The 26,582-nt window shown below is 42.9% G+C and overlaps 1 protein-coding gene across 1 annotated transcript in view; it reads right to left on the reverse strand.

Annotated features, from left to right (window-relative positions):
* Positions 1-26,582, reverse strand: part of Fut10 (fucosyltransferase 10) — a 74,915-nt gene that overhangs the window by 11,254 nt on the left and 37,079 nt on the right. The window contains exon 4 of the mRNA XM_055593291.1: positions 8,088-8,923. Within this exon, the coding sequence (XP_055449266.1) occupies positions 8,088-8,923 (836 nt within the window). The remainder of the gene's footprint in view (positions 1-8,087; positions 8,924-26,582) is intronic.

Consider the following 26,582-nt stretch of genomic DNA (forward strand, 5'->3'; position numbering starts at 1 on the left):
AAGAAGACAAGCTCAAGGACTGTGGACTGAAACCATGAGCTAAAATAAGCCTTTGCCCTACACAGTCTGCATCAGGGATGCATCACAGTGATATGACAGATGTGCTTGAAGAGCTCAGCTGTCTCTCCTTGCCAGTGAGCAGGGCTGTGATCAAATGCATACCTCACCTCCCTCTGTGTGACTCTCCTGTCCTCTGGCAAAGTTAACCACAGAAGTCATGGAACGCCTTATAACCATATCCCAACCCAATACAAAAGAAGAGTTGGGATCTGCGGGCCACTTATTCTTTAACAAAAGAACATAAAATATATTCCCTTCCTACTCTGAAGAAACGGTCCTGAGATGTTGGGTATGTGTCTTCATGGATAAGGCATAGCCAGTGAAGCAAATAGAAAAGCCCTGTCACATCCTTGTAACTACTCCCCCTTCCTTCTCTGTTTCATTCACTTCTTCCTCTCCTGCTCTCTGGGGTTGGACTCCCTAATAAAACCAGAGTCCTTAAGACTCTGCTTCCATTTTTGCTTTCTGGGCAGACCCAATGAAGTAGTCTTACAGAGCATTCTTCACCTGATGACAGCAAATGCTCCCTCTGCATCTGTGATCAAGAGCCCCCAATATTAACACAGGTAGCAACCACCCATCACCAGCTCTGAGAAGAGAGAGCCTGTGTAATCCTCAAGAATTCTCGAACAGACCTGAGTAGGCTGTGCTGGCAAGAACAGGGAAAACATATGGAGCCTGTCTTGAGGTGTGTGGGCTGAGGTGAGAGGTACATAGACTAGCTTTGACAGACCTGGAGGGACACACTCATGAAATTCAATGCTGTAGCAAGAATAACTGAAGCAGTTTCTTGTGACATGTTGAATGGCTCCTTGAAAGTTGGACGTGATGACAACCTACTGTAAATAGAGATGTCAAAGCTTCCTTGGAGTAATATTGAGCATGGTGGTCCAAAAGCTATGGGAGCTGGAAGAGCCAGAATAGGCTTTTACCCGGTGATTATGATCCCTGTGACAGAAGACATTCCATTTATGATGTCAGTTTGGAAAGCACTCCCTAGTCCTTTCCCAACTTCTTCCAGATCCACCCCTACCACCATATCCCCCACCTCATGATTTCTTTTATTTCTTTTTTTAAATAATCCATCCAGATCAATATGGGCCTCCCAATCACTGCTGGGTGAGTGGCCATCCACTGAGGTATGGCCCCACCTACCAGGAGCCACACCCTTATTAAAAAAAAAAAAAAACTTACTCTTCCTCTCCTAGCAACTAATTGTCCATAGAGCATCAGCTAGTGGTGGGACTTACTGACCACTACCCTACTCCACGCTGAAATTTGTCTGTCTTGAGCTGGCACAAGTCTTATATGTGTTTGTATCTGCCAGTTCATACGTGTAGCTGCCCTGCTGTGCCCAGAAAACACTATTTCAATCCTAACCCCAAGCCTAACCATTGCCTCTGGTTCTTACTGTCCTTCTCTTCCCTCTTCTACAACACTCCCTGCGCCTTGGGAGGAAAGTGTGATATATGCATCCCATTCATAGTTTCGGATACGCTCCTAATCTCCACACCTTGAGCAGGTATGCATATCTGTGTGAATTGTCAGAAACTACAAAAAGAAGCTTCTCTAATAAGGTAGAGGGATACACCAATCATATGGGCATAATGGTGAGTCATTAGGACTTGGGTTTAATACTATACCATTTAGCAAGACAACAACAGGTTCTGCCCTAGGCCTGGGCTCTATATAGCCATATCACAGGTTCTTGGCCCTTTTAACGGTACCAGGTATGAGTGCTATCTTATGAAGAAAGCCTTAAATATAATTTAAAAAGTGGTTGGCTAAGTGGGTTCCCTAGTAAGGGGAAGAGGGACTGTCTCTGACATGAACTCAGTGGCTGGTTCTTTGACCACCCCTACCCCGGAGGGCAAAGCAGCCTTGCCAGGCCACAGAGGAGGACATTGCAGCCAGTCCTGATGAGACCTGATGAGGTAGGGTCATATGGAAGAGTAGGTGGACCTCTCCTATCAGTGGACTTGGAGAAGGGCATGGGAGGAGATGAGGGAGGAAGGACGGGAGTGGGACGGAATGAGAGAGGGGGCTACAACTGGGATACAAATTGAATAAAATGTAATTAATGTAAAAAAATAAAAATTTAATTAAAAACAGGAAACAAACTAGAAACCCACCACAGAGGGCCTCTGAAAGGCTCTGCCCTGCAGACTATCAAAGCAGATGCTGAGACTTATGGCCAACTGTTGGGCATGTGCATACCCACTTATGTAAGAAGTGGGAAATAGTAAGATCTGGAGAGGACAGGAACTCCACAAGGAAAGCAACAGAACCAGAAATTTGAACACAGGGGTCTTCCCAGAGACTCATACTCCAACCAAGTACCAGGCATGGAGATAACCTAGAACCCCTGCACAGATGTAGCCCATGGCACTTCAGTGTTCAAGTGGGTTCCATAGCAATGGAAGAGGGACTGCCTCTGACATAATCTGATTGGCCTGCTCTTTGATCACCTCCCCCTGAGGGGGAGCAGCCTTACCAGGCCACAGAAGAAGACAATGCAGCCACTCCTGATGAAATCTGATAGACTAAGATCAGAAGGAAGGAGAGGAGGACCTCCCCTATCAGTGGACTTGGGGAAGGGCATGCGTGAAGAAGGGGGTGGGAGGGTGGGATAGGGAGGGGAGGTGGGAAGGGTTTATGGGGGGACACAAAGTGAATAAAGTGTAATTAATTTTAAAAAATAAAATAAATTTTTAAAAAAATGACACTTTAAGAAAGTCTATTCAAATAGTGATAAAAGAAACTCAGCCTTTGGAGGGAGCCTGTGTCCTTTTATAGTTTTTAATCAATTATCAGTTCCCTTAGGAAATGAGAAAGATCATGCTACCTATTGAATTTTGCCATTATATCCAAATTTGTTTGTTTGTTTGTTTGTTTTAACACTGGTGTGAGCACTTGAAGGCATATTCTGTTATCATTTTAATTAAATAAAGATTATATCTCTCTGGTAAAATAAATAAATAGAGAAATAAATAAATAGAGAAATAAATAAATAGATAGAAAAATAAATAAATAAATAGATAGATAGATAGATAGATAAATAAATAAATAAGTAGATAGATAGATAGATAGATAGATAGATAGATAGATAGATAGATAGATAAATAAATAAGAGTGGTTGGCTACTCCCATAACTGCCACTGTTGCCCCAGGCCAGTCAATTCTGAAGCCTACATAATTCACAGCTAGCTAAGACTGATGACTCCTTTTTTCCTCAAGTAGCATGCACAGCATGTGCCGATACAAATGAAGCTTCAAGGTAGAACTAGCTTGGCTTCTTCATATTCTATGGCTTTCTTACATGGTGCCTTCAGCAAGATACTTACCCAAGATCTGGAGAACACTCAAGAGCAATGGCAATAGCCTATAACATTATGGGGCAGAGTCCATGGGACTAATAACTCCAAAGGTAACTCAATTCTGGCATTGGCTTTTGGTAGCCTAAGGGGTCTAGGAGGGGATTGTCTTCTCATTAAAGAGTATATCATATATACATATATGTATGTATATATATATATATATACATATATACATATATATTCTATAGTAGGTTTCCATATAACTTTTTCAAAAGTCTTTAGTGTTAGCTATCCTTCCCCATAATCCCTCTTCTACCCTTCCTATCCCACTTACTCCTTCTTGCCCCCTTACTTCCCATCCCCTTCATATTGTCTATGTCCCTTCCCTTAAAGCCCTCTCCCCAAGCTTCTTACCAGTTTCTTGGCCCTTATGGATATTCCAAAGACATCTAAAGATTCAAAGCTAACTCCACCAGTGTAAGAAAACATGCCATGTTTGTCCTTCTGAGTCTGGGTCATCTCACTAAGAATTATTTCCAGCTCTGCCCATTCACCTGCAAGTTTCATGTCAGTTTAGGTCGCCTACTTTTCCATGTATGCTTTTTACATTCACTTGTCAGCTGCTACAAAAATACTTAATGGGCTTTCTACTGAGATGATGTTAAATCCCTATCAATTTTAGAACTGATAACAATATTGACAAAATTCTTGGGCATCATTGTTTTCGTCATTGATTTGTCTGCACAGCTTCTCTGAACAGTATTTTTCACTTCTGGGGTGTGTTATTTTTAAATGGCCAGACAACTCTAATTAGTTCATATTTTATGGTATTATAGTAGCATAACAATTTTAAACAATTTGTTTTTCTAGTAGTTTATTTCTAGAATATAGAAAAAACTAATTTTACCAATTTTGTATACTTCAGTTTTATTCAGTTCACAAATTAGTGCTGCCGTTTTTCTTGTACATAGACCTTGTTTAATATCCTACCTTGTGCCTTAGTGTATTTAGGCTGTTGTAGCAGAATACTATAAATTAGGTGTTTCTCATGATTCTGGTAGAGTCTGGGTAGTACAAGATCAAAGAGCTAGAAATTTCAGTGTTTGATAATGGCTTGACTCTTTGGTACAAACATGGGCGTGTGTGTGTGTGTGTGTGTGTGTGTGTGTGTGTGTGTGTGTGTGTTGTCCCCATGTTAGATGCAAATGCCCACCAGGTGATTGTGGTATGGGTCCAGGCACGAGGATGTGAAGAGCTGAGTGGGGGGTGGCCAGTATTCCATCTGTCACTTTCAGCTTTATTCCCTTGAGACAGGGTCTCTCATGAACCTGGACCCATGCTAGCAGTCAGCAAGCCCCAGCAAGAATCTTGTCTGCACTTTCTACATCAATAGAAATATAGGCATGTGCATGGCCATGACAAGCTTTTTATGTGAGTTCATGAACCCCCAACCCTAACTAAGGTTCTATGGACAACTGATGGCTTCTGATGGGGGAGAGGAGTGGCATGGTATCAACTTTATTTAATGGTGTGGCTTTGGGTAGGTTGACCATGCTCAGGTAGATGGCCATATACTCATAAGCACATGGGCTGTGCAAATTAGACTTAATAAGTTAAAAAAAAAGGAGATAATGTGAAGTTGGAGGGTAGGAAGGCAGGGGAATTAAGGGAAGGAGTGGATATTAGACATATAATATAGGTACACCTATAATTGGTACACCTAAAAAAGCTAAACAAGGAGGGCGGCCCTGGGTAAGATGATCAATCCTCACTCAGAAAGGCAAATGGGATGGACATCAGAAGAGGGAGAAAACAGGGAACAGGACAGGAGCCTTCCACAGAAGGCCTCTGAAAGACTCCTCCCATCAGGGTATCAAAGCAGATGCTGAGGCTCATAGCCAAACTTTTTGCAGAATGCAGGGAATCTTATGAAAGAATGGGGAGATAGAAATACCCAGAGCGGATAGGAGCTCCACAAGGAGAGCAACAGAATGAAAAAAATCTGGCCACTGGGGTCTTTTCTGAGACTGATATTCCAATCAAGGACCATGCATAGAGATAATCTAGAACCCATGCACAGATGTAGCCCATGGCAGCTCAGTCTCCAAGTGGGTACCCTAGTAAGGGGAAGAGGGACTGTCTCTGACATGAACTCAGTGGCTGGCTCTTTGATCACCTCCCCCTAAGGGGGAAGCAGCCGTACCAGGCCACAGAGGAAGACAATACAGCCAGTCCTGAGGAGACCTGATAGGCTAGGGTCAGCTGGAAGAGGAGAAAGATGCCCCCTTCAGTAGACTTGGGAGGGGCTACAGCTGGGATACAAAGTAAATAAACTGTAATTAATAAAATTAAATAAATTTTAAAAGGGGGAAGGGATGGGCGAGTATGATCAAAATACACGGATGAAATTCTCAAAAAAATTAATAAAATATTATAAAATAGATGCTTTTTAATAATAATAATTGGTCCTTGTAGAGCTCCTATCCTTTCCATATCATACTAACTTCCCTTCTTTCATATGATTCCCTGCACTCTGCCGAGGGTTTGGTTATGAGTCTTAGTGTCTGCTTTGAAACACTGCTAGGTAGAGTCTTTCAGATGCCTTTTGTGGTAGACTCCTGTCATACGTTCAATGCACATCCCATTTGTCAAGACTGACACTCAACCAAGGACCATCTATGGATATAACCTAGAACTTCTGCTCAGATGTGGCCTGTGGTAGCTCAGTAACCAAGTAGTTTTCCAAAGTAAGGGGAACACGGACTATTTCTAACAGGATCTCAAGGGCAGGCTGTTTGACACCCCCCCCCCAGGGGAGGAGCAGTCTGTTAGGCCACAGAGGAGGACTTTGCAGCCAGCCCTGAAGATACCTCATAAAACAGGGTCAGGTGAAAGGGGAGGAGGTCCTCCCCTATCAGGGGACTTGGAAAGGGGCAGGGAGGAGACCAGGGAGGGAGTGTGGGGTTGGGGAGGGAATGAGGGAGCGGGATACAGCTGGGACACAGAGTTAACAAAATGTAACTAAAAAGAAAAATAAAAAAAATAATAATAATAATAATAATAATTGGATATATCTCATATCCAATCCTCAATAATCTTGCTAGTATGGTTTCTGTGGCACAGAGGAACAGTGAGGGTTTTCAAAATTCCTTCTGTTTTCTGTGACTATGATCTATGTCTTAAAAGGCAAATTTTTACCTCTGTAAATTCTGTTTTCTGACTTGATGTATTCTGAGAAAAAAAAATTGTCACAGCAAGGGCAATTATTGTAGTCAGTGCTCCCATGTGTTTCTACATTGTGTGTGTGAGTGTGTGTGTGTGTGTGTGTGTGTGTGTGTGTGTGTGTGTGTGCTGTATCTTGCTTTTTCTGTGATATGGCCCTATAAATTGATCATAAAGGAAGTCATTAGAGAGTAAGATACAGTCTCTGAGAATGATGTAATATTTAGTGTTTTGTTGCTGACAAGGGTGCTCAGAATAAAGCAAGTGATTTTATGACTTAAAATTTAGTATATAAAAATCAGTTAATATTCTAAATTTCTAATTATTAAAATTAAGAAAATGATACCTCAAATTTTTTAAATTTGTCTAAACATATGTATGTATGTACATGTATACATATTTAGTATATGAAAGTCCCACATAGTACCCAAATAATACATAAAAGTAATTCTATATGTGATAGCTAAAACAAAAATTTAAATAAATCATTTGCCTTTGTGGAATTTAGATAAGATGTCAGAAAAAGTTATAATGGGTTACAGAAAGTAGTATGTGAGGTTCTAGGTTATATCCATGAATGGTCCTTGGTTGGGGCATCAGTCTCAGAAAAGACCCCTGGGCCCAGATATTTTGGTTCTGTTGCTCTCATTGTGGAGCTCCTGTCCTCTCCCAATCTTACTATCTCCCCGTTCTTTCACAAGATTCCCTGCACTCTGCCCAAAGTTTGGCTCTGAGTCTCAGCATCTGCTTTTATACACTGCTGGGTAGAGTCTTTCAGAGGCCCTCTGTGGTAAGCTCCTGTCCTGTTTTCTGTTTTCTTTTTTGAGAAACAAACTGACGTTCAAAACTTTCTAAGTTTAGAGCATTTCAGGTTTGGGATTTGGGGATTAGAAATGTCCAAATTGTAAAGTCTATGTAAATAATTTAAATTTTGAAAAACTTCAAATCTGAAATACCTCTAACGCCAAGCGTTAAGAAGTAGGATAATTAAATTATATTAGTAAGCATGAGTACATGTCAGAGAGAATAAGACCAAGAAAGGAGACAGAGATAGCTAACTGCACATGCAAAATGAGCCTTCTGGCAGCAGGCTGTGGGCCTGAGTAAATGGGGTTGGCAAAAATCACAGGCTCCTTAATGACAGTATTGATGGAGAGGTCACAGGGCTGCTCATGCACATGGTAGGCAGACCTCTTAAGTTTTAGATTTGGGGACCTTCTCCCTTTTTCTGCAGCCCCCTGTGCCAATGCCCAACACCTGTAGGAAAAGCATCCATTAGAAGAAACGAGAGCTGAAAAGCTTCCGAGGTCCTTGAATTGTAAGCCTGCCAGTGTCCTCGAATGGTACAGGGAGCCTCCACCTTCTTGTGTGGCCCGCTTCTGTGCCAGGAATGGAGAAGGGTGGCAGGCAACAGCCACAGAAGGCCAGCACCACACACACAGAATTGCAGACAACCTTCTCCCTGACGCCAAACTCCCATTCACTCACCTGCTCCCGTAGCCTACTATTTGCCCACACCCTGCGGCACACCATACACTCAAATGTATCGATGTAGTTGTCTTGGCTAATGTCTTGCACTCCCCACTTCCGTTCCCGGAGAGCTGTCAGTAGTCGCTGGTTAGAGATCTCACCCTTCAGCTTCCATTCTACATAGGCCTCATACAACCTGTCATCATCATCCAGTTGTCTAATGAAACTTGCCAGTTCTTTGGGGTGAGAAAACTCAGATACAAGAATGGTACTTCTGTTACTTGGAAGCCAGTCTGCGACGGTGGGGGACCCATAATACACAGGCACCACCCCCAGTTTCAGCGGTCTCCAGAACTTCTCTGTGATGTAGTCATCACAGACTGCATTCTCAAAAGCAAGCATGAACTTGTACTGGGCGATGATCCTGTAGAAGCCATCAGCATCCATGGAGGCAGAATTTTTCAGCCCCTGGGGAAGGGCTTTGTTTTGTAAACACTCGCCATAGGAGTCAACTTCAATGTAAGCCATCAGCTCACGAACATAGCTGTCCCGGTCTGATGGTGGATCACAGTCAGACTGTACGTACACCAGGGGAGCAAGCTTTTGTCTCAGCTTATTTTTAGACTGCAAAGGAACAAGGTATCTGAGTGACGTCAGGGCTTCCACACCTTCCAAGTACTGAGTAGTCAGCGGCAGGTGGGAATGCCTACTGAATGTGGCTGTGTGGTTGAATAAGGTGATGACTGGCTCATGGAAGAGCTTATAATTGTTCTTAGGAGATTCTTCATGGAAAAGGGCCCAGTCGTGATGGGCTTTCCGAGGCAGGGGTAGGCTGTCTATGTTAAAGTCAGTACCTAGAAGGAGAAAATAAAATATGGATGAATATATCCAAAGGAAGCTTGGTGTCTCAGAAGAAGATCATAATACAGAGGAGTCTGATGCTATAAGTAAGTACATGTGTCAGTGCCCCTCCAAAGTGCCCAGAAGCCAATTGTGAAGCCTGCACCCCAAAACTTTAACCAAGCAAAGAATCACCAAATATATGATTGTCTTTTTCATTCTATAATAAAGGTATAGGAAATGGACGGAGCTCTCAGGCAGATTTAAAAAGAGTCATTATTCTACTGACTTCTGCTCTCCATTCCAGAACTGTTGTCTACAATATAGCAGGAGAAATAAAGACGTCAAGATAGACAGACAAGAAAGAGAGAGAGAGCAAGAAGGAAGCCACAATGGAGAAAGCTGTCAGACTGATTGATCAGGTTAAGTGGGGAGGAGTCATGCAAGAGTAGCCTTAAGAAATATGCAGAATAGATTTTTTTTTAATCCAAAATGATTGATTTCAACAGAGTGCAGTTGATCAATCTTCGTCACAATGGCAGACAGGAGGTTTTTTAAGACAAAAGCACTGATAATAGCCCTAGCTTACAGACTGCAGCAGGGATAGGCAGGAATTAACAAGTACATCGAAAAATAGAGAGCCATAAGAAGCTGATAATTAGGAGTGACTCTGGCTTCCATAGGATTAATTGGAAAATCTTTGATATATGGTAATATGCAGCTAGACATGATGGATGTGGCCAGCAGTTATTTCCTGACCACATGGGTAGAGATCCACTCAGGAAAAACTAATTTCTGTGACTAAGGGTGAAAAATTAATACTTTATCACCATATAGAATTTCCAAATGCTCCTGACAATGATACTGTGAACAGTGGCCTGAAGTTTTTAAACATTAATGTAAGGAAATAACAAAACCAAACTACAGACACACACAAAGGGAAAAAAAACTCCCTCTTCTATCTCCTACTGGGGTACGAAAATGTACCAAATAACTACAGCAGTATAAAACATAGTATCTGGTGGGCTCATAAAAATGAGTTACATACCATAAGTGCAAGTGCCCTCAAACAAATACAAACTCTTTGATGTCAACAGTACATCAGTGAGAAATCAGGCACTCAGAAAGGCTTTTAGTCCAAACTGGTGAGACTGGATGTGGCAACGGCTTACTCACAACCTACCTAGCTCATATGGAGGCAGGATGGGAGTCCTGTGGGTCACCCTGTACCTCCAAGCCACCAGTCCAAGGGCCCCGTTAACTCTGTGGGGTCCAAACCCAACTTCACTGCAAGATAAAACCCAAAGCGGAGGAGCCAGTGTTTGGAGGCAGCAGATATCTCATACCCAGGTGACTGAGAAGTACGAGCATGGTGAAGCCTTCCTGAGAAGAGGCACCACATGCTGTTGGCGTGGACACGCAAGGAGGTCCCTGTACCGCCCAGAATCTGGTGGGTCTGCTCGCCATCGAGTGCAGAATCTCCTACGTGCTGCAGGCTAATGAGAGAACTGAGACATAACCAGCTTTGCATTCTGTGGCTACTGTGGCAATGTTGCTCACGCATTCTTTCCTGGTCACTGCTTCTGCAGCGTGTGGTCCCCGACTCAACCCAGTGACACACTGAGCAGTGCTATTGAGCTCTGTGGCACATACATTTTTCTCACTAGTGACTCAAACCAGAGAAGGAGGAGGAGGAGGAGAAAGAGGAGGAGGAGGAGGAAGAAACATGTTCAAACCTTTATAGGTGACATTAGATTAAGTCAGAGGAGACATGCTGAACACAGAGAATTTGTCAGAAAGATACCTCTCTCTTGGTAATGGGCTTGTGTTCTCAGTCATCAGCAAGAGTGACCGTTGGTTGGCATTAGCTATATTTGATATTAAGCATCAAGAAGCATGGTCACCCACACACTTGAAATGTAACATTCAGGGTCTAGAAAAAGAGTGTGATGTGATTGTTCACAGAGGTTAATAACTATTTACACAGAAAAAGAAACAGGAGGACATGACTTAAAGTCTGGGAATAAAGGCAACTCACCATAATAAAGCTGTTGCTGCTGGCTGGTGGCAGCCAATGACGGGAACATGAGCCCATGACAATTGATTTGGAACATCAAGTTTCCACCTACGCTATAACAGGAGATGGAGGCCATGCATCTCAGAGAAAAATGCTAAACTCCTGTGCCCGCCCATAGTGGCCACTCTGTGTCCACGCGTGTTGGCCACACTTGGACTCCCAGCGTTTGTAGGGCTGGCGGATCCTATCTAACCCTTGAAAGGCTGAAGACTCCTAGCATTTGGAAAGTCGAAGAACCTTACAGAGCACATGAGAGGCGATCCACGGACAACAGGCTGTCCACTGCGTGAAAGATTCTTACTCCAGGTCACAGAAGACAACAGAAACTCTAAACTATAGAGCAGTGTGGGAAGTGGAGGAAGTCCTGAATTTCTGAGGTCCTGAGTGAATGTATATTTTTGGCATTGGCTTGGCCATGTTATGGACCTCAGCCTCAGGCCCACGGGAAAATGGCAGTCTTCCCTTCTTGTCCACATGTGCATGTTGATGTCTGCAGAAAATGTCCCCCATAGCTTTCCCTCCTCAGATATTTGCAACCGGATAACTGCTCCCCCCAACAGAGCCTGCTCCTACTGAGACTGGCTAAACCTGTCTCCTTGATCCCAGGAGCACCACACCTTTGTTTCTCTGTATGCAATAATCTCCCCTCCTTGTTCAGCTGTATGCAATAACCCCGCCTCTCTGTTCAACTCATAAACCCACTGAGCTTCTGGGCTGCTGTGGTTTCTTTAACAGAGAGCCAAGACTACACGATCCCAGAAAATCCATTTGTCCATCTATCTTTTTTTTTTTTTTTTTTTTTTTTCATTTCCTTACCACCTAATCTAATCCCTCCCTGGAGTCTTGCTGTGTGCAGCCGAACAGGGACACTAAATCCCAAAGCCTCTGCCAGTGTTCACAGAGTGAAGAGAGGTTGAGCTACCTCTGCTTGTCTACGTCAGTGAATTGCAGCCAGAAGTGAAAACAGCCGCGCCAAGATTTCTGCGAACACTACGAAGGTCCGTGCGTGCTGTGCTGGTGATGTGAAAGGGACTGAAACGAGCCTGTTACTCGTTACAAGTGTACTCAGCCTCTCGGAGAGCTGCCACAGGATCTTGATGTTAGAAAGGACACGGGATGATGCACCCCTCATCACCAGTAACAAAATCAAAACAAAACAATACCTTCCAGAATCTAAGCAGAGCTATTTATATTTGTTTAGTGAGAAGCAGTACACATAGCTGTATGTGGTAGCACATACTGATAATCCCAGAATTTGGGAGGCTGAGGAAGGAGGAAGGAGTTCAAGGCCAGCCTGGAGTGCATGACCCACTCCAAAACCAAGTGCTGAGAATTTACCTCGCTGGTAAGAACATCGTGCCTAGCATGCACAAGAATGGAGGTTCAACACCCAGGACCTCCCCACCAAAAAAAAAAGAAAAAAGAAAATAAAAAAAAAAGCTAACTGTGAAAGTGTAGGGTCCTGGTTCTCTCCTTTTAATTCTGTGGCATCTGCAGGGATAGGAGAACCCCTCTCTGAGTGAGAGATGTCACTTTAATAGAAAGAAAAGTTAAAGGATCTAACTTACCAAAAATACTTTACGTATTTGCTATTTTAGAAAGCATTTCCCAGTAACTTTCCTGATAAATACCCAATACCCAGCACAACCCCAAGTCCCTAAGCACAAACATTATCACACTAAGTAAGTCTTCTGTTGAATGTTCCAAGCTAAAATTCTCAAGAGAACTACTTTTTAAATGTCACTTTGTCCCCATAAGCTACTGTTCCTAGGCCTAAGCTTAAGACAGAAAACACTCAGAAATAGTAAAAATCATAACCACTGCAGAAATCAAATCCCACACTGGGGACAACACAACTTACAGCAGTGTCAATGCTAAACCATTCTAAAAGGGAGCAGCTAACAACAACAAAAGAAAAAAAAAAAAAAAGAAAAGAAAATAATTCAACTTCAACACCAAGGTAATGTCTATTACAAGAGTGCAGTTGCAATCTTCATTCAGAACAGCAAATGGGATATGCATCAGAAGAAGGTGAAAACAAGGAACAGGACAGGAGCCTGCCACAGAGAGCCTCTGAAAGACTCTACCAGCAGATACTGAGGCTCACAGCCAAACTATGGGCAGAATGCAGGGAATCTTATGAAAGAAGGCAGAGATAGAAAGATCTGGAGGAGACAGGAGCTCCACAAGGAGAAAAACAGAACCAAAAAATCTGGGCCCAGGGATCTTTTCTGAGACTGATACTCCAACCAAGGTCCATTCATGGCGATAACCCGGACCCCTGCACTGAGGTAGCCCTTGGCAGCTCAGGCTCCAAATGGGCTCCCTAATAAGGGAAGCAGGAGCTTTCTCTGACATGAGCTCAGTGGCTAACTCTTTGATCACCTCCCCTTGAGGGGGGGCAACCTGACCAGGCCACAGAGGAAGACTATGAGAGACACTCCTGAGGAGACCTGATAGGCTAGGGTCCCAGGGAAGAGGAAGAGGTTTTCCACTATAAGTGGACTGGGGAAGGGGCATGGGAGGAGATGAGGGAGGGAGGAAGGAAGGATTGGGAGGGGATGAGGGTAGGGCTACAGCTGGATAAAAAGTGAATATGTTAAAAATTATATTAAGAAAAAAAAAGAGTGGAGCTGAGTACAGCAATGTGATGCTGTACTATGGCCGGCCCCAAAAATGGGACTAACTGTACATGTTCACTGGTTTATACAGTCACTTTTGCTGCCTCTGACAGCTAACAGCTTTGGGTTCAAGAATTTGTTTCTCTGGGTTATTTTGTATTTACTGAATATTGGTACATTTATTAGCTCCTTTAAACAGCTGCTGATGAACAGAACTTATGCACTAAAAAAAAAAAGAAAAAGAAAAAGTGCACCGTAAAGGAAATTATGATTAGTGATAAAGTTGCTGCTGGCAAATGATGCCGGATTGCTGACTATGTGTTTACGTGTTATGTACCCTCCCTCCTTCTCAGGGTACGTGGGCATCTTTCATCATCCCCACACAAACTGGAGAAAACAGAAGGCACTTGGATCATTCACCGCACTTCAGCCACAAAGATCGGCTTACTTAGCTAGAACTAAACAGCCAGAAGAGGAGCAGGAATCAGATTGGCCAATGGCTGAAGACCAGAATGATCACTGGCCACACTACAGACCTGAATCCAGCGAGTAAATAAATGAACGAGTATGAACAAATGAGTAGATAGTGGGGCACACACTCTCAAGCACTCCCACAAAAATATGCGACAACTTTAGCATTCTGGTAATATGGCAAATCCAGCCTGCTTAGAAAGATGGCACAGCTTAACCTGAAAGAGGGGCATGCTTCCCAAAGCATCTTCCAAACTTGAGGCCTATTTAACAACAACAAAACGTCCCTACCATAAAGCAGCATAGCCTATAAAAACTCAGCCCTACCAAAAACACTCAAGAATGAGAATTAAAACGTTCTAAGAAAGGCAGTGATGAACGAAGAGCAGCCTGGTGTGACATCATCCCATCTGTACATCTGTTGCTACTTTTAAGCGCTTTTCCTGCAAGTTTTCTTGCCTTATCCACACCACTCCATCGGGTTCTTTCGTTTTCCTGGCATTGTAAGCAGTAGCTGACAGTTTGAAGAGACATCGTGGTAAGAATCCTGCTACCCGAAGCTAAACTCAGAACACTACAACTAGCCACATGTACCTCTGTACGCACCCCATCTCTCTAGCCAGTTCAAAGGCAACTCTGACAGGACACTTTACAAAAACAGTCCTTCAAATAACTGCTGGGCCCACATCCCCTGCCCTTGCCCCTTAATCAATCCCCATCACACAGCCACCCTCTCTCAAGTATATCCACTCATTAGGCATGTCTATTCAATCCCCAGACACAGAAATTTCTCAAACGCCTTCCTGAGCTTCCGCTGAGGATCAGTCAATAACTTTGCAACCCCCTTCCTAATATGTACAGGGCTTGAGGCACTAAATATTTTAAAGGCTAAAGATAAATCTAACAAACTACTCAGTGTTCTCTCCTTTCACCTCTGTGTATGTAACTTCATGATTACTAATGTGCCCACATTCATGTGTATAAAGCAGTGCACGACACATATTTAAAACAACCGTTTTTCTTTTCAAGTATTGCAGTGCATGCCCTTCGTCCTAGCCTACTGTCTTAGGGATTCTATCCATGCAACAAAACACCATGACCCAAGAGCAGCTTATGCGTCCCCACAAGTCAGGACAGGAACACAAGCAGGGCAGGAACCTGGTGGCAGGAACTGAGGCTGAGGCCATGCAGGGGTGCTACATACTGGCTTGCTTCCCATGGATTGCTCTGCCTGTGTTCTTACAGAACTTTGTGCACCAGCCCAAAGATGGCACCACCCACCACGGGCTGGGCCCTCCCCCACTGATCTCTAATTGAGAAAATGCCTTACAGCTGGATCTCATGGAGGCATTTCCTCAATTGAGGCTCCTTCCTTCCTGATGACTCCAGCTTGTGTCAAGGTGACACACAAACCAACAAGTACACACACTAAAGGCTGAGACGGGAAGATCAAAAGTTCAAGGCCATCCTAGTTTACATAGAAAGTGAGAACAACTTAGGAGATACGTAATGGGGCCTGCCTTGAAAAAAAAAAATGTTAGGCATGCCTATCATCTCAGCATTCAGGAGGCAGGGAAGAACGAAAAGTTGAAGAGTAGCCTGGGCTGCATAGTGAGATCCTGTCTCAAAAAGCTAAAAGCAAAAATATCCTTTTGCCAGAGTTGGTGATTCTCTTTAACACAGTGGTTCTCAACCTTCCTAATACTTCCCCTCTTTAATACAGTTCTTCTTGTTGCGGTGACCCCCCAACATAAAATTAATTTCATTGCTGTTTCATAACTATAATTTTGCTACTGTCATGAAGCGTAATGTAAATATCTGTGTTTTCCGATGGTCTTAGGTGACCCCTGTGAAGGAGTTGTTCAACCCCTAATGGGGTCTCCAATTGAGAACCACTGCTTTAGAGGCCTATTGCCATGAAGTGAAGAAAACAGAAGGGAGAGTGTGGTGGTTTGGATGAAAATTGCCCCCATAGGTCCACAAGGTATTAGGAGGTATGGCCTTGTTGGAGTAGGTGTGGTTTTGTTGGAGGAAATGTGTCACTAGGAACTGAGCTTTGAGGTCTCAGATGCTCAAGCCACAGCCAATGTGGCATTCACTGGCTGCTAATCTGGAGATGAAACTCTCAGCAACTTCTCCAACACAATGTCTGCCTGCATGCTACCATGCCTCCCGCCATGCTAAACTTCTGAAATGACAAGTTTAATGCTTTCTTTGAAAAGAGTCGCCATGATTGTGGTGTCTCTTCACAGCAATAGAAACCCTAACTAAGACAGAGAGCGTTCTGGGTAATACTGTCAACTTGACCGAATTCAGAATCACCTAGAAGACAAACCCCTGGTTGTGTCCATGAAGGAGTTTCTAGGATGGGCTAACTGGGGTGGATGGCTGAGGGCAGCACCATTCCTGGGGCTGGAGTCCAAAGTGGAATAAAAAGGACAGAGGGGCCTGAGCACCAGTGTCCCCCTCTCTGCCCTGACTGTGGAGGCAGTGTGGCCAGCTGTCTGGAGTTCCTGCCACTACGACTTCACCACTGTGGCAACTGTAGCCTTCAACTGTGAGCACATAACCCTCCCTTCCTTAAGCCAGTTCTGGGAGATGCTCTGATCTAGCAGTGGAGAAAGTGACTAATTCACTGGCTCTCCTTTCATTCCCCTGGTTTGCCACAGCTGAATGTCTATCTTCTCTTCCTCCTGCTGCTCACACGACTCCAGAGTTACCTCAGCTTGAGCAAGATGAGCACCCGTTCATCTGCTCTTTCCTGTTCGCACTCGTGCTCACTCTCCATGTATCCCGCCCTCCAATGAGGCTACTTGCCATGTTTAGTAGAGCTACAGTACTCTTTATATCATCATCATCATCATTATCATGCAGATTATGTTCAATAAATAAACCAGAAGAGACAATAATTGCTTTTCTTGTTTGCCTTGAGCTAGTAATTGAGCCTAATTTTTTGATTACTAGGCTTTCTGTGTACTTGTCAGTAGTTCAGCACCAATCTCTTAAGCGAGTCAGAAATAATTATTCCTTCCTTTCTTCTGCAGTGACTGCGGGCATGCATCATACTCTAATTTGAATTTCAGCTAGTGGCTTAACATTTACATCATCATCAGAAGCTCCCCTGAGGCTCATCTTGTTCCTCTCTGAGCTGCAGAGTTTTAGTTTAATGTCCAAGCAGCATCAAAAAAGTTGATGTCTTTGGCAATAGTTGTACCTCTCTGAGTTTAGTACAGCTCTCTCCATATCTGTTGACTGCAGTTGAGTAAGAAGGATGTGTTTCATGGGAGGGTGTTAACATGACATTAATCTCTTATACATTTATTTCTTTATTTGATGTGTGTCCGTGTGCACGTGTGTGCATGGGAGAAGGCATTATATGCCATGACCACATACATGTAAATTAGAGAGGACAATGCACAGGAGCCAGCCTTGCACCAGGTGGGACAGGGGATTGAACTTAGGTCCTCAGGCTCAGTGGCAAGCACCTCAGCTACTGAGCCATCTTTCTGACTCTACTCTGATAAATTTTTCTTCGATTTTTTTTTTAATCTATCTTTGTGCTACATGGATCACAGTGTCCTATATGTTTTAATTCACATCTCAAAGAAGAATTATAATAGCGTATAGGATTAAAACTGAGGGGTTTTTTTTATTTTAAGTAATTTGATGGTCCTTTCTTAAAAACTTTTTTTTATATTTCTTATGCAAACAGGAAGCATGCATTTTTTATGTTTCCATGTTTCACCAGACTGACTAAGGGAAATATGCTAGTAAGTGAATCTCAGCAGGGAAAATAGAAGCCTAATATAGTACTGACAAGGGTTAGATGCGTAACAAATAAACACTTTTATGAAAGTGAGGAAAGCAGGAGAACAAGAGGAAATTTACAATGCATTTTTGGGATAAGTCGTTTGCAGAAGTAAAGTAGAAACGGCCCTTGTGTCACTTATACTCGGATGAGAAAGCAGAAGTTTGTCTAGGTATGACAGGCCATAGAGCTTTAGTTGAGGCACAGTCGCACAGGGCTCCTTTTGACTGAGCAAAAGGACGAGGTGGCTATAAAAAGGAAGGACTATAGCAAACCACTGTGGGCTGTTGAGGCACAGGGGCCATGGCTTCTTGAAGACTAACAACCTAGCGCTCCTCTGGGACAGGTTCCTTCTCACTCCCCAACCCCTAATGCTCCTATTGGCCAGACTTAGCTGCAGGCCAGTTGTTTAGGGATCATAGGAGAACAGGTTTGCAGGATAAAGTTCCATATAGTACAAAACATTGATGCAACATCATACTCACAGAATTCCCTTCCCCACAGGCCTAGAGGGAATCCACTTGCAGAATCCATCCTGGCATTTGCTCTGGTCTGTAGTCTCCAGGGGAGGCTGGACAGCAAGTGTGTTCTTAAAGTTCAGTGTTTAGGCAAAAGGTGATAGCCAATTATGGACCATAAAAGTTCTGAACCAAATAATTTTTAAAAACAGAAAAACATTTTCTTTGCATCACTACAGTAGAGAATAGATACTTCACTGTAAAACTGAGCTCAACTACGGATGTAAGAAAGATAACTAGGGCTTACAATCAACCATAGTAAGGCAGGGATAGTGGAAAGAAAAATCACAGAGAGTAAATCGAGAATATGGAGGATACTACTAAAGCAGGCAGTGATCTTAGACATCAAGTGCTGGAGATTAGGATACCCAGGAAGGAGGGTCTTGTTCACCTGATATGGCAGGATTCTTTGAAAACTCTGGACTCATCAGGCTGAGGAGAAGATAGAGTTGTGAAGGGCTCTGTGGGGATTTTGACTTAAAGTTTGAGGAGGGAGACTTTGGTCCTGTGAGACTTGGGATTTTAGATGAGGACAGCCATGTGTGTGTTCACAGGTTGGTGGTTCATGATGTGGGCCAGGTCCAGGCACAGAAGTTCTTGCTTATACCTTTGAGGATCTAAGCATTCTAAGCGTGAACCCCATCTTCCTGCTTCTGCTGCTTTCTTTGAAGACCTTAGCCCACTGGCGGCTAGCAGGGATGTAGGGCCGAGGTTGTCCATGAAGGAGAAGCTGTGGAGAAACCTCAGAGACAGGAAGAGAAGATGGACGTTCAGCTGTGGCAAACCAGGGGAATGAAAGGAGAGCCAGTGAATTAGTCACTTTCTCCACTGCTAGATCAGAGCATCTCCCAGAACTGGCTTAAGGAAGGGAGGGTATGTGCTCACAGTTGAAGGCTACAGTTGCCACAGTGGTGAAGTCGTAGTGGCAGGAACTCCAGACAGCTGGCCACACTGCCTCCACAGTCAGGGCAGAGAGGGGGACACTGGTGCTCAGGCCCCTCTGTCCTTTTTATTCCACTTTGGACTCCAGCCCCAGGAATGGTGCTGCCCTCAGCCATCCACCCCAGTTAGCCCATCCTAGAAACTCCTTCATGGACACAACCAGGGGTTTGTCTTCTAGGTGATTCTGAATTCGGTTAAATTGACAGTATCACCCAGACAGTATTACACCCTCCTTTCTGTTTTCTTCACCTTCCAACTAACACAGCTAGTTGTTAGATTCTGTGGCCAACATTTCCACCCAATGGGGTCAACAGGTACATATAGCCATAAAAACAGATATCAAATCAGAGAGGAACTGCTGAGACAAATCATTTGCCTTATGAAGTGTTCATTGCCTTATTTTCTGGCATATGTTTCATTTTAATTTCTCATGATACTATTTCATGGCAAATGGGTATGGCTCATAGTACTACCTCATTAAAATAATGCAGTACAATAAAGTATAAGCAATGCTTGGCACTCAGCTATTCTTTGCAAAGATTTATAAAGTCGGTGATTTGAGAAAGAATTAAGGAATTATAGGTATGGAAAACGAGACTAAGAAATGTTAGACTCTTAACTTGAGCTTTGGAACGAAAGATCTTTCATTTGGCTGTAACTCCTTGGTTGTCCCATGCTGACCCTCAGAGATCAGCCATGATAAGATACTAAATTTCACTTTCAACCCATGTGAAATCCTGAAGTTAAAACTGGCAAATAAACCAACTACCCACCCATATTAAGTTTGTCTGAGATGCTTTATAAAGGCCAAATGTACAAGTAAACAAATAAAATTTTTGTTTACAGTAGAAAAAACGTCTGACTTGCTGAGACTAGAAATTTTTCATTATCCACTTTTTGTTCAAAATATTCAACTGTTAAAATATTCAAATTTTGAATGGTAACTGGGTACTTTTCAAAGGCCAAAGCAATATTACATATCAACATTTTGATGTATATACTGACCTAACAATCCAGAGAACTAATAAACATATAAGGAAGGAACAGCAAATATGTTCATAGTTAATGTTACAGTTGGATCTGAGGCACCCTACAAAGACTTGTGTGCTAAAGGCTTGGTAATCAGCCTGCCATTAGACTGCAACCTTCAAGATATGGGGCTTAAGGGGCGGAGCCAAGATGGCGACTAGCACACACAGTTTCCGAGCTGTGGAAGAGATAAAGTTCTGAGTTGATGAGTGGAAGAACTTCTGAAGCCAGGGAAACAACAGAGAGACTTTCTAAACAACAGGGAACATCGCAGGAGGTGAAAACCTTGGTCTCGGGTCACCCAGGGACTTGTTTGGGGAAGGTGAGAAACGATCCTTTGATCTCTCGGCACTCCCCTCCCCCAGACCTCCCTCCTCCTCGGCACAGCGGACTCCCCTTTCTCAGCGAAGACCTAACTGCCTGGGGCCTGCAGCCACTGAGGCGGAGCCCCAAGCCCTTTATCGGCAAAGGCCAGCAGTACTGTGTCTCGGAGCCCCAGATTCGCGCGGCAGCTGCACCATCCTCCCAGGGCCCGAGTCTGCTAGACGCCATACTAGCTCCACAGGAGCGCCATCACTGACGGTACGGCCCGCCCAATCCCACAGTGACAGAGAACACGCTATATACTCACCAAAACCAGACAGAAACGCCATACAAGCTAGACACACCAGGCGCTGGGCCTCCGAAGCTTGGAGAGCACAGTAAAGAGACCCCAGGACTTCCCAGAAAGCATCTGGACTAGCAACCCAGTCTCCAGTTACAGCGGGACTTTCTAACCTGGCGGCCGAGCAGCACTGAGCTGGCGGGGCACATCAGCCCACCAGTTTAAGACTAACCAGGGCCAAACTAGAGAACAGAAAGGCTGGTTACCCCGATTCCCACTGACGTGACCACCCTGAAATCTCCAGCTGCAGCAAGACCTCATAACCTGGCAGTGACAGCAGCATGGAACTGGCGGAGCACATCAAAGAAGCAGGGCCAAACCAGAGAGCAGAGAGCCCAGATACACCGATCTCTGCCAAGTGTCCTGTAAGTGAGTGCACCCTTGAGAATCTGCAGCTCCACTGATCCTGGGTTCTTCTAAAACAGAAGCCAGGCATCGAACCCCCTCCCACCCATATACCCACTTTGGGAAACAGAGGGGCACTTGGAACATTGAAGTTCCTGCTCTGTGGGTCTAATTGAGGAGTTAAGGCAGTTAATGCCAGAAATTGCACTGCGATCATCACTAGCGTCTGCGACATATACATTGCAGAGCCCCTCCCACACACTCAAGGGTTCAACATTAGCCATCACTCTGTCCCTCAAGACACACGCCCACACCCACTTACACACACACACACATATACACACGCATACATGCACGCTTGCATTTGCCTCTGTTTGCGCCTGCGTACTTTCCTCCCACAGGTACAGCTAGTCCTCAGCATACGCTAAGGACACGGGACCTCTCTCAACTTCCTGAAGAATTCTCCAGACTCGAGAGAGAGACAGTACCAGTCTGATCGGCAGAATCCAAAAACAAACAGGGAAGGTCTCAGATAAGCCAATGGCCAGGGGTAGGCGAAAGAACACTTCCAACATAAATCAGGACATCATGACTTCACCAGCAAACCCCAAAATCAATGGATACTCCAATTCATCAGAAGCACAGGAAAATGACCTTAAAGCCATGCTTGCTCAATTATTTGAGGCTCATAAGGAGGAAATGAACAAATCTTTCAAAGAGTTGGCCAGTCAATTGGAGGTAAAGAAAGAAGAAATAGACAAAAGCCTTAAAGAAACACAGGCAAACATAGCCAAACAAATAGAGGCACAAGTAGAGAAAAAATTAGTGGCATACAAAAAGGAAATGAACAAAGAAATAGAGTCCATCGTAGAGAGACAGGAATCCAAATTCAAACACATAAAAGAAATGGTGCAAGGCATGAAAACAGAATTAGAATCAATAAAGAAAACACAAAATGAGAAAACTCTTGAGCTGGAGAACTTGGAGAAAAGATCAGGAACCACAAAAGTAAGCATCACCAACAGAATACAAGAGATGGAAGAGAGAATCTCTGGAGCTGAAGACACACTTGCAGAAATTGATACTTCTCTCAAAGAAAAAGTAAAATCAGAAAAATTCCAATCACAAAATATCCAAGAAATCAAGGATGCTATGAAAAGACAAAATCTAAGAATAATAGGAATTGATGAAAAAGAAGACTCCAGGCTCCAAGGTCCAGAAAATATTTTCAAAAAAATCATAGAAGAAAATTTTCCCAACTTAAAGAAAGAGATGTCCATAAATATACAAGAGGCCTACAGAACACCAAATAGACTAGACCAGAAAAGAAACACATCACGTCACATCATAGTCAAAACACTAAATCTACAGAACAAAGAAAAGATATTAAAAGCAGCAAGGGAAAAAGGCCAAGTAACATATGAAGGTAGACCTATCAGAATCACACCAGACTTCTCATCAGAAACTATGAAAGCCAGAAGGGCCTGGGCAAGCATCATGGAGACTCTAAGAGATCACAAATGTCAACCCAGACTACTATACCCTGCAAAGCTTTCAATCAACATAGATGGAGAAAACAAAATATTCCATGACAAAACTAAATTTACGCAATATCTATACAGCAAACCAACCCTACAGAAGATACTAGAAGGAAAACTCCAATCCAACGAAAATGAATTCACCCAAGAAAACAGGGCATACAGATAATGTCCCAACAAAAATGAAAAGAAAACAAGCAATGAAACAAGGTAAGATCATCGACTCCATTACAAAAGGAACTAACATGCATTGGTCAATATTATCCATCAATATTAATGGACTCAACTCACCAATAAAAAGACACAGGCTAACAGAATGGTTACGGAAACAGGACCCAACATTCTGTTGCATCCAAGAAACACACCTATGCAACAAAGATAAACACTACCTCAGAGTAAAGGGCTGGGAAAATGTTTTTCAAGCAAATGGTTCCAGAAAACAAGCTGGAGTAGCCATCCTAATATCTAATAAAATAGACTTTCAACCCAAGTTAACCAAAAAAGATAAGGAGGGCCACTATATTCTCATCAAAGGAAAAATCCAACAAGAGGACATCACAATTTTTAATATCTATGCCCCAAATACAAGAGCACCTACATTCGTAAAGGAAACAATATTAAAGCTTAAATCATACATTGATCCTAATACCTTAATAGTGGGAGACTTCAACACCCCACTCTCATCAAGGGACATATCAACCAGACAGACACCAAATAGGGAAATAAAAGCACTCACAGAATCCCTAAATCAAATGGACCTAATAGATGTCTACAGATCTTTTCACCCAAACTCAAAAGAGTACACCTTCTTTTCAGCACCACGTGGAACCTTCTCCAAAATAGACCATATAGTTGGTCACAAAGCAAGCCTCAACAGATACAAAAGGATTGAAATAATCCCTTGTATACTATCTGACCACCATGGACTAAAGCTGGACATCAACAACAACAGAAACAACAAAAAGCCGACACGCACATGGAAACTGAACAACTTGCTACTCAATGACAGCTGGGTCAAGGAAGAAATAAAGAAAGAAATTAAAGACTTTCTAGAATTCAATGAAAATGAAGGCACAACATACCCAAATTTATGGGACACATTGAAAGCAGTGCTCAGAGGAAAATTTATAGCACTAAGTGCCTACAAGAAGAAATCCGTAACATCACATACAAACAACTTAATGGCCCAACTGAAAAACCTAGAAAAAAAAGAAGCAGATACACCCAAGAGGAGGAGAAGGCTGGAAATAATCAAAGTAAGGGCAGAAATCAATCAATTAGAAACAAATAAAATTATCCAAAGAATCAATGAAACAAAAAGCTGGTTCTTTGAGAAAATCAACAAGATAGACAAACCCTTAGCCAAACTAACTAAAAAGCAGAGAGAAACCATACAAATCAGCAAAATCAGAAAGGAAAATGGGTACATAACCACAGACACTGAGGAAATCCAAACGATTATTAGGTCATACTACAAAAGCCTATATGGCACAAAATTTGAAAATCTAAATGAAATGGATAACTTTCTTGACAGATTCCATCTACCAAAATTAAGTCAAGATCAGGTAGAAAGACTGAATAGTCCTATATCTCCCAAGGAAATTGAAGCAGTCATTAACAGTCTCCCCTCCAAAAAAAGCCATGGACCAGATGGCTTCAGCGCAGATTTCTACAAGACCTTCAAAGAAGTACTAACACCAATTCTCCTCAAACTATTCCATTAAATAGAAACAGAAGGAACACTACCAAACTCATTCTATGAAGCCACAGTCACTTTGATACCTAAACCACACAAAGATCCAACAAAAAAAGAGAACTTCAGACCTATCTCTCTTATGAACATTGATGCAAAAATACTCAATAAAATACTTGCAAACCGAATCCAAGAACACATCAAAGATATCATCCACCATGACCAAGTAGGCTTCATCCCAGGAATGCAAGGGTGGTTCAACATACGGAAATCCATCAATGTAATCCACCACATAAACAAAATGAAGGAGAAAAACCACATGATCATCTCCTTAGATGCTGAAAAAGCATTTGACAAAGTCCAGCACCCATTTATGTTTAAAGTCTTGGAGAGATCATGGATACAAGGCACATGCCTAAAGATAGTAAAGGCAATATACAGCAAGCCTATAGCCAACATCAAACTCAATGGAGAGAAACTTAAATCAATCCCACTGAAATCAGGGACAAGACAAGGCTGCCCACTCTCTCCATATCTCTTTAACATTGTACTTGAAGTCCTAGCCAGAGCAATAAGACAACTAAAGGAGATCAAGGGGATACAAATCGGAAAGGAAGAGGTCAAAGTGTCACTATTTGCAGATGATATGATAGTATACATGAGCGAACCCAAAGATTCAACCAGAGAACTTCTTCAGCTGATAAACACCTTCAGCAAAGTGGCAGGATACAAAATCAACTCAAAAAAATCAGAAGCCCTCTTGTATACCAAAGACAAAAAGGCTGAGAAAGAAATTAGGGAAACAACACCCTTCACAATAGCCACTAATAACATAAAGTACCTTGGTGTGACTCTAACCAAGCAAGTGAAAGACCTGTTTGAGAAAAACTTCAAGTCTTTGAAGATAGAAATTGAAGAAGATCTCAGAAGATGGAAAGATCTCCCGTGCTCATGGATTGGTAGGATTAACATTGTGAAAATGGCCATCCTGCCAAAAGCAATCTACAGATTCAATGCAATTCCCATCAAAATACCAACTCAATTCTTTACAGACCTTGAAAATAAGATTCTCAGCTTCATATGGAGAAACAAAAAACCCAGAATCTCCAAAACGATCCTGTACAACAACAGATCATCTGGAGGTATCTCCATTCCCGATCTCAAGCTGTACTACAGGGCAACAGTAATAAAAACTGCATGGTATTGGCATAGAAACAGAAAGGAGGATCAATGGAATCGCATAGAAGACCCAGAAATAAACCCACACACCTATGAATACTCAATATTTGACAAAGAAGCCAAATCCATTCAATGGAAAAAAGACAGCATCTTCACCAAATGGTGCTGGACCAACTGGATGTCTACATGCAAAAAAATGAAAATAGATCCATATTTATCATCCTGCACAAAACTAAAGTCCAAGTGGATCAAGGACCTCAACATAAAACCAGATACTCTAAATCAGCTGGAAAAAAAAAAGTGGGAAACAGCCTAGAACTCATTGGCACAGGAGACAACTTCCTGAACAGAACACCAACAGCACAGGCTCTAAGAGCAACAATCAATAAATGGGACCTCATGAAACTGAAAAGCTTCTGTAAAGCAAAAGACACTGTCATCAAAACAAATAGACAGCCTACAGATTGGGAAAGAATCTTCACCAACCCTTTATCTGACAGAGGGCTAATATTAAGTATATATAAAGAACTAAAGAAGCAGAAAAGCAACAAACCAAGTAATCCACTTAAAAAATGGGGAACAGAGCTAAAGAGAGAATTCTCGAAAGAGGAACGTCGAATGGCAGAGAAACACTTAAAGAAATGCTCAACCTCATTAGCCATTAGGGAAATGCAAATCAAAACGACCCTGAGATTTCACCTTACACCCATCAGAATGGCCAAGATGAAAAACTCAAGTGATAGCACATGCTGGAGAGGTTGTGGAGAAAAGGGAACCCTCCTCCATTG

The sequence above is a fragment of the Psammomys obesus genome, unplaced genomic scaffold (assembly GCF_907164565.1).
Source record: "Psammomys obesus unplaced genomic scaffold, mPsaObe1.curated_primary_1811, whole genome shotgun sequence".
In the NCBI taxonomy this organism is placed as follows: domain Eukaryota; kingdom Metazoa; phylum Chordata; class Mammalia; order Rodentia; family Muridae; genus Psammomys; species Psammomys obesus.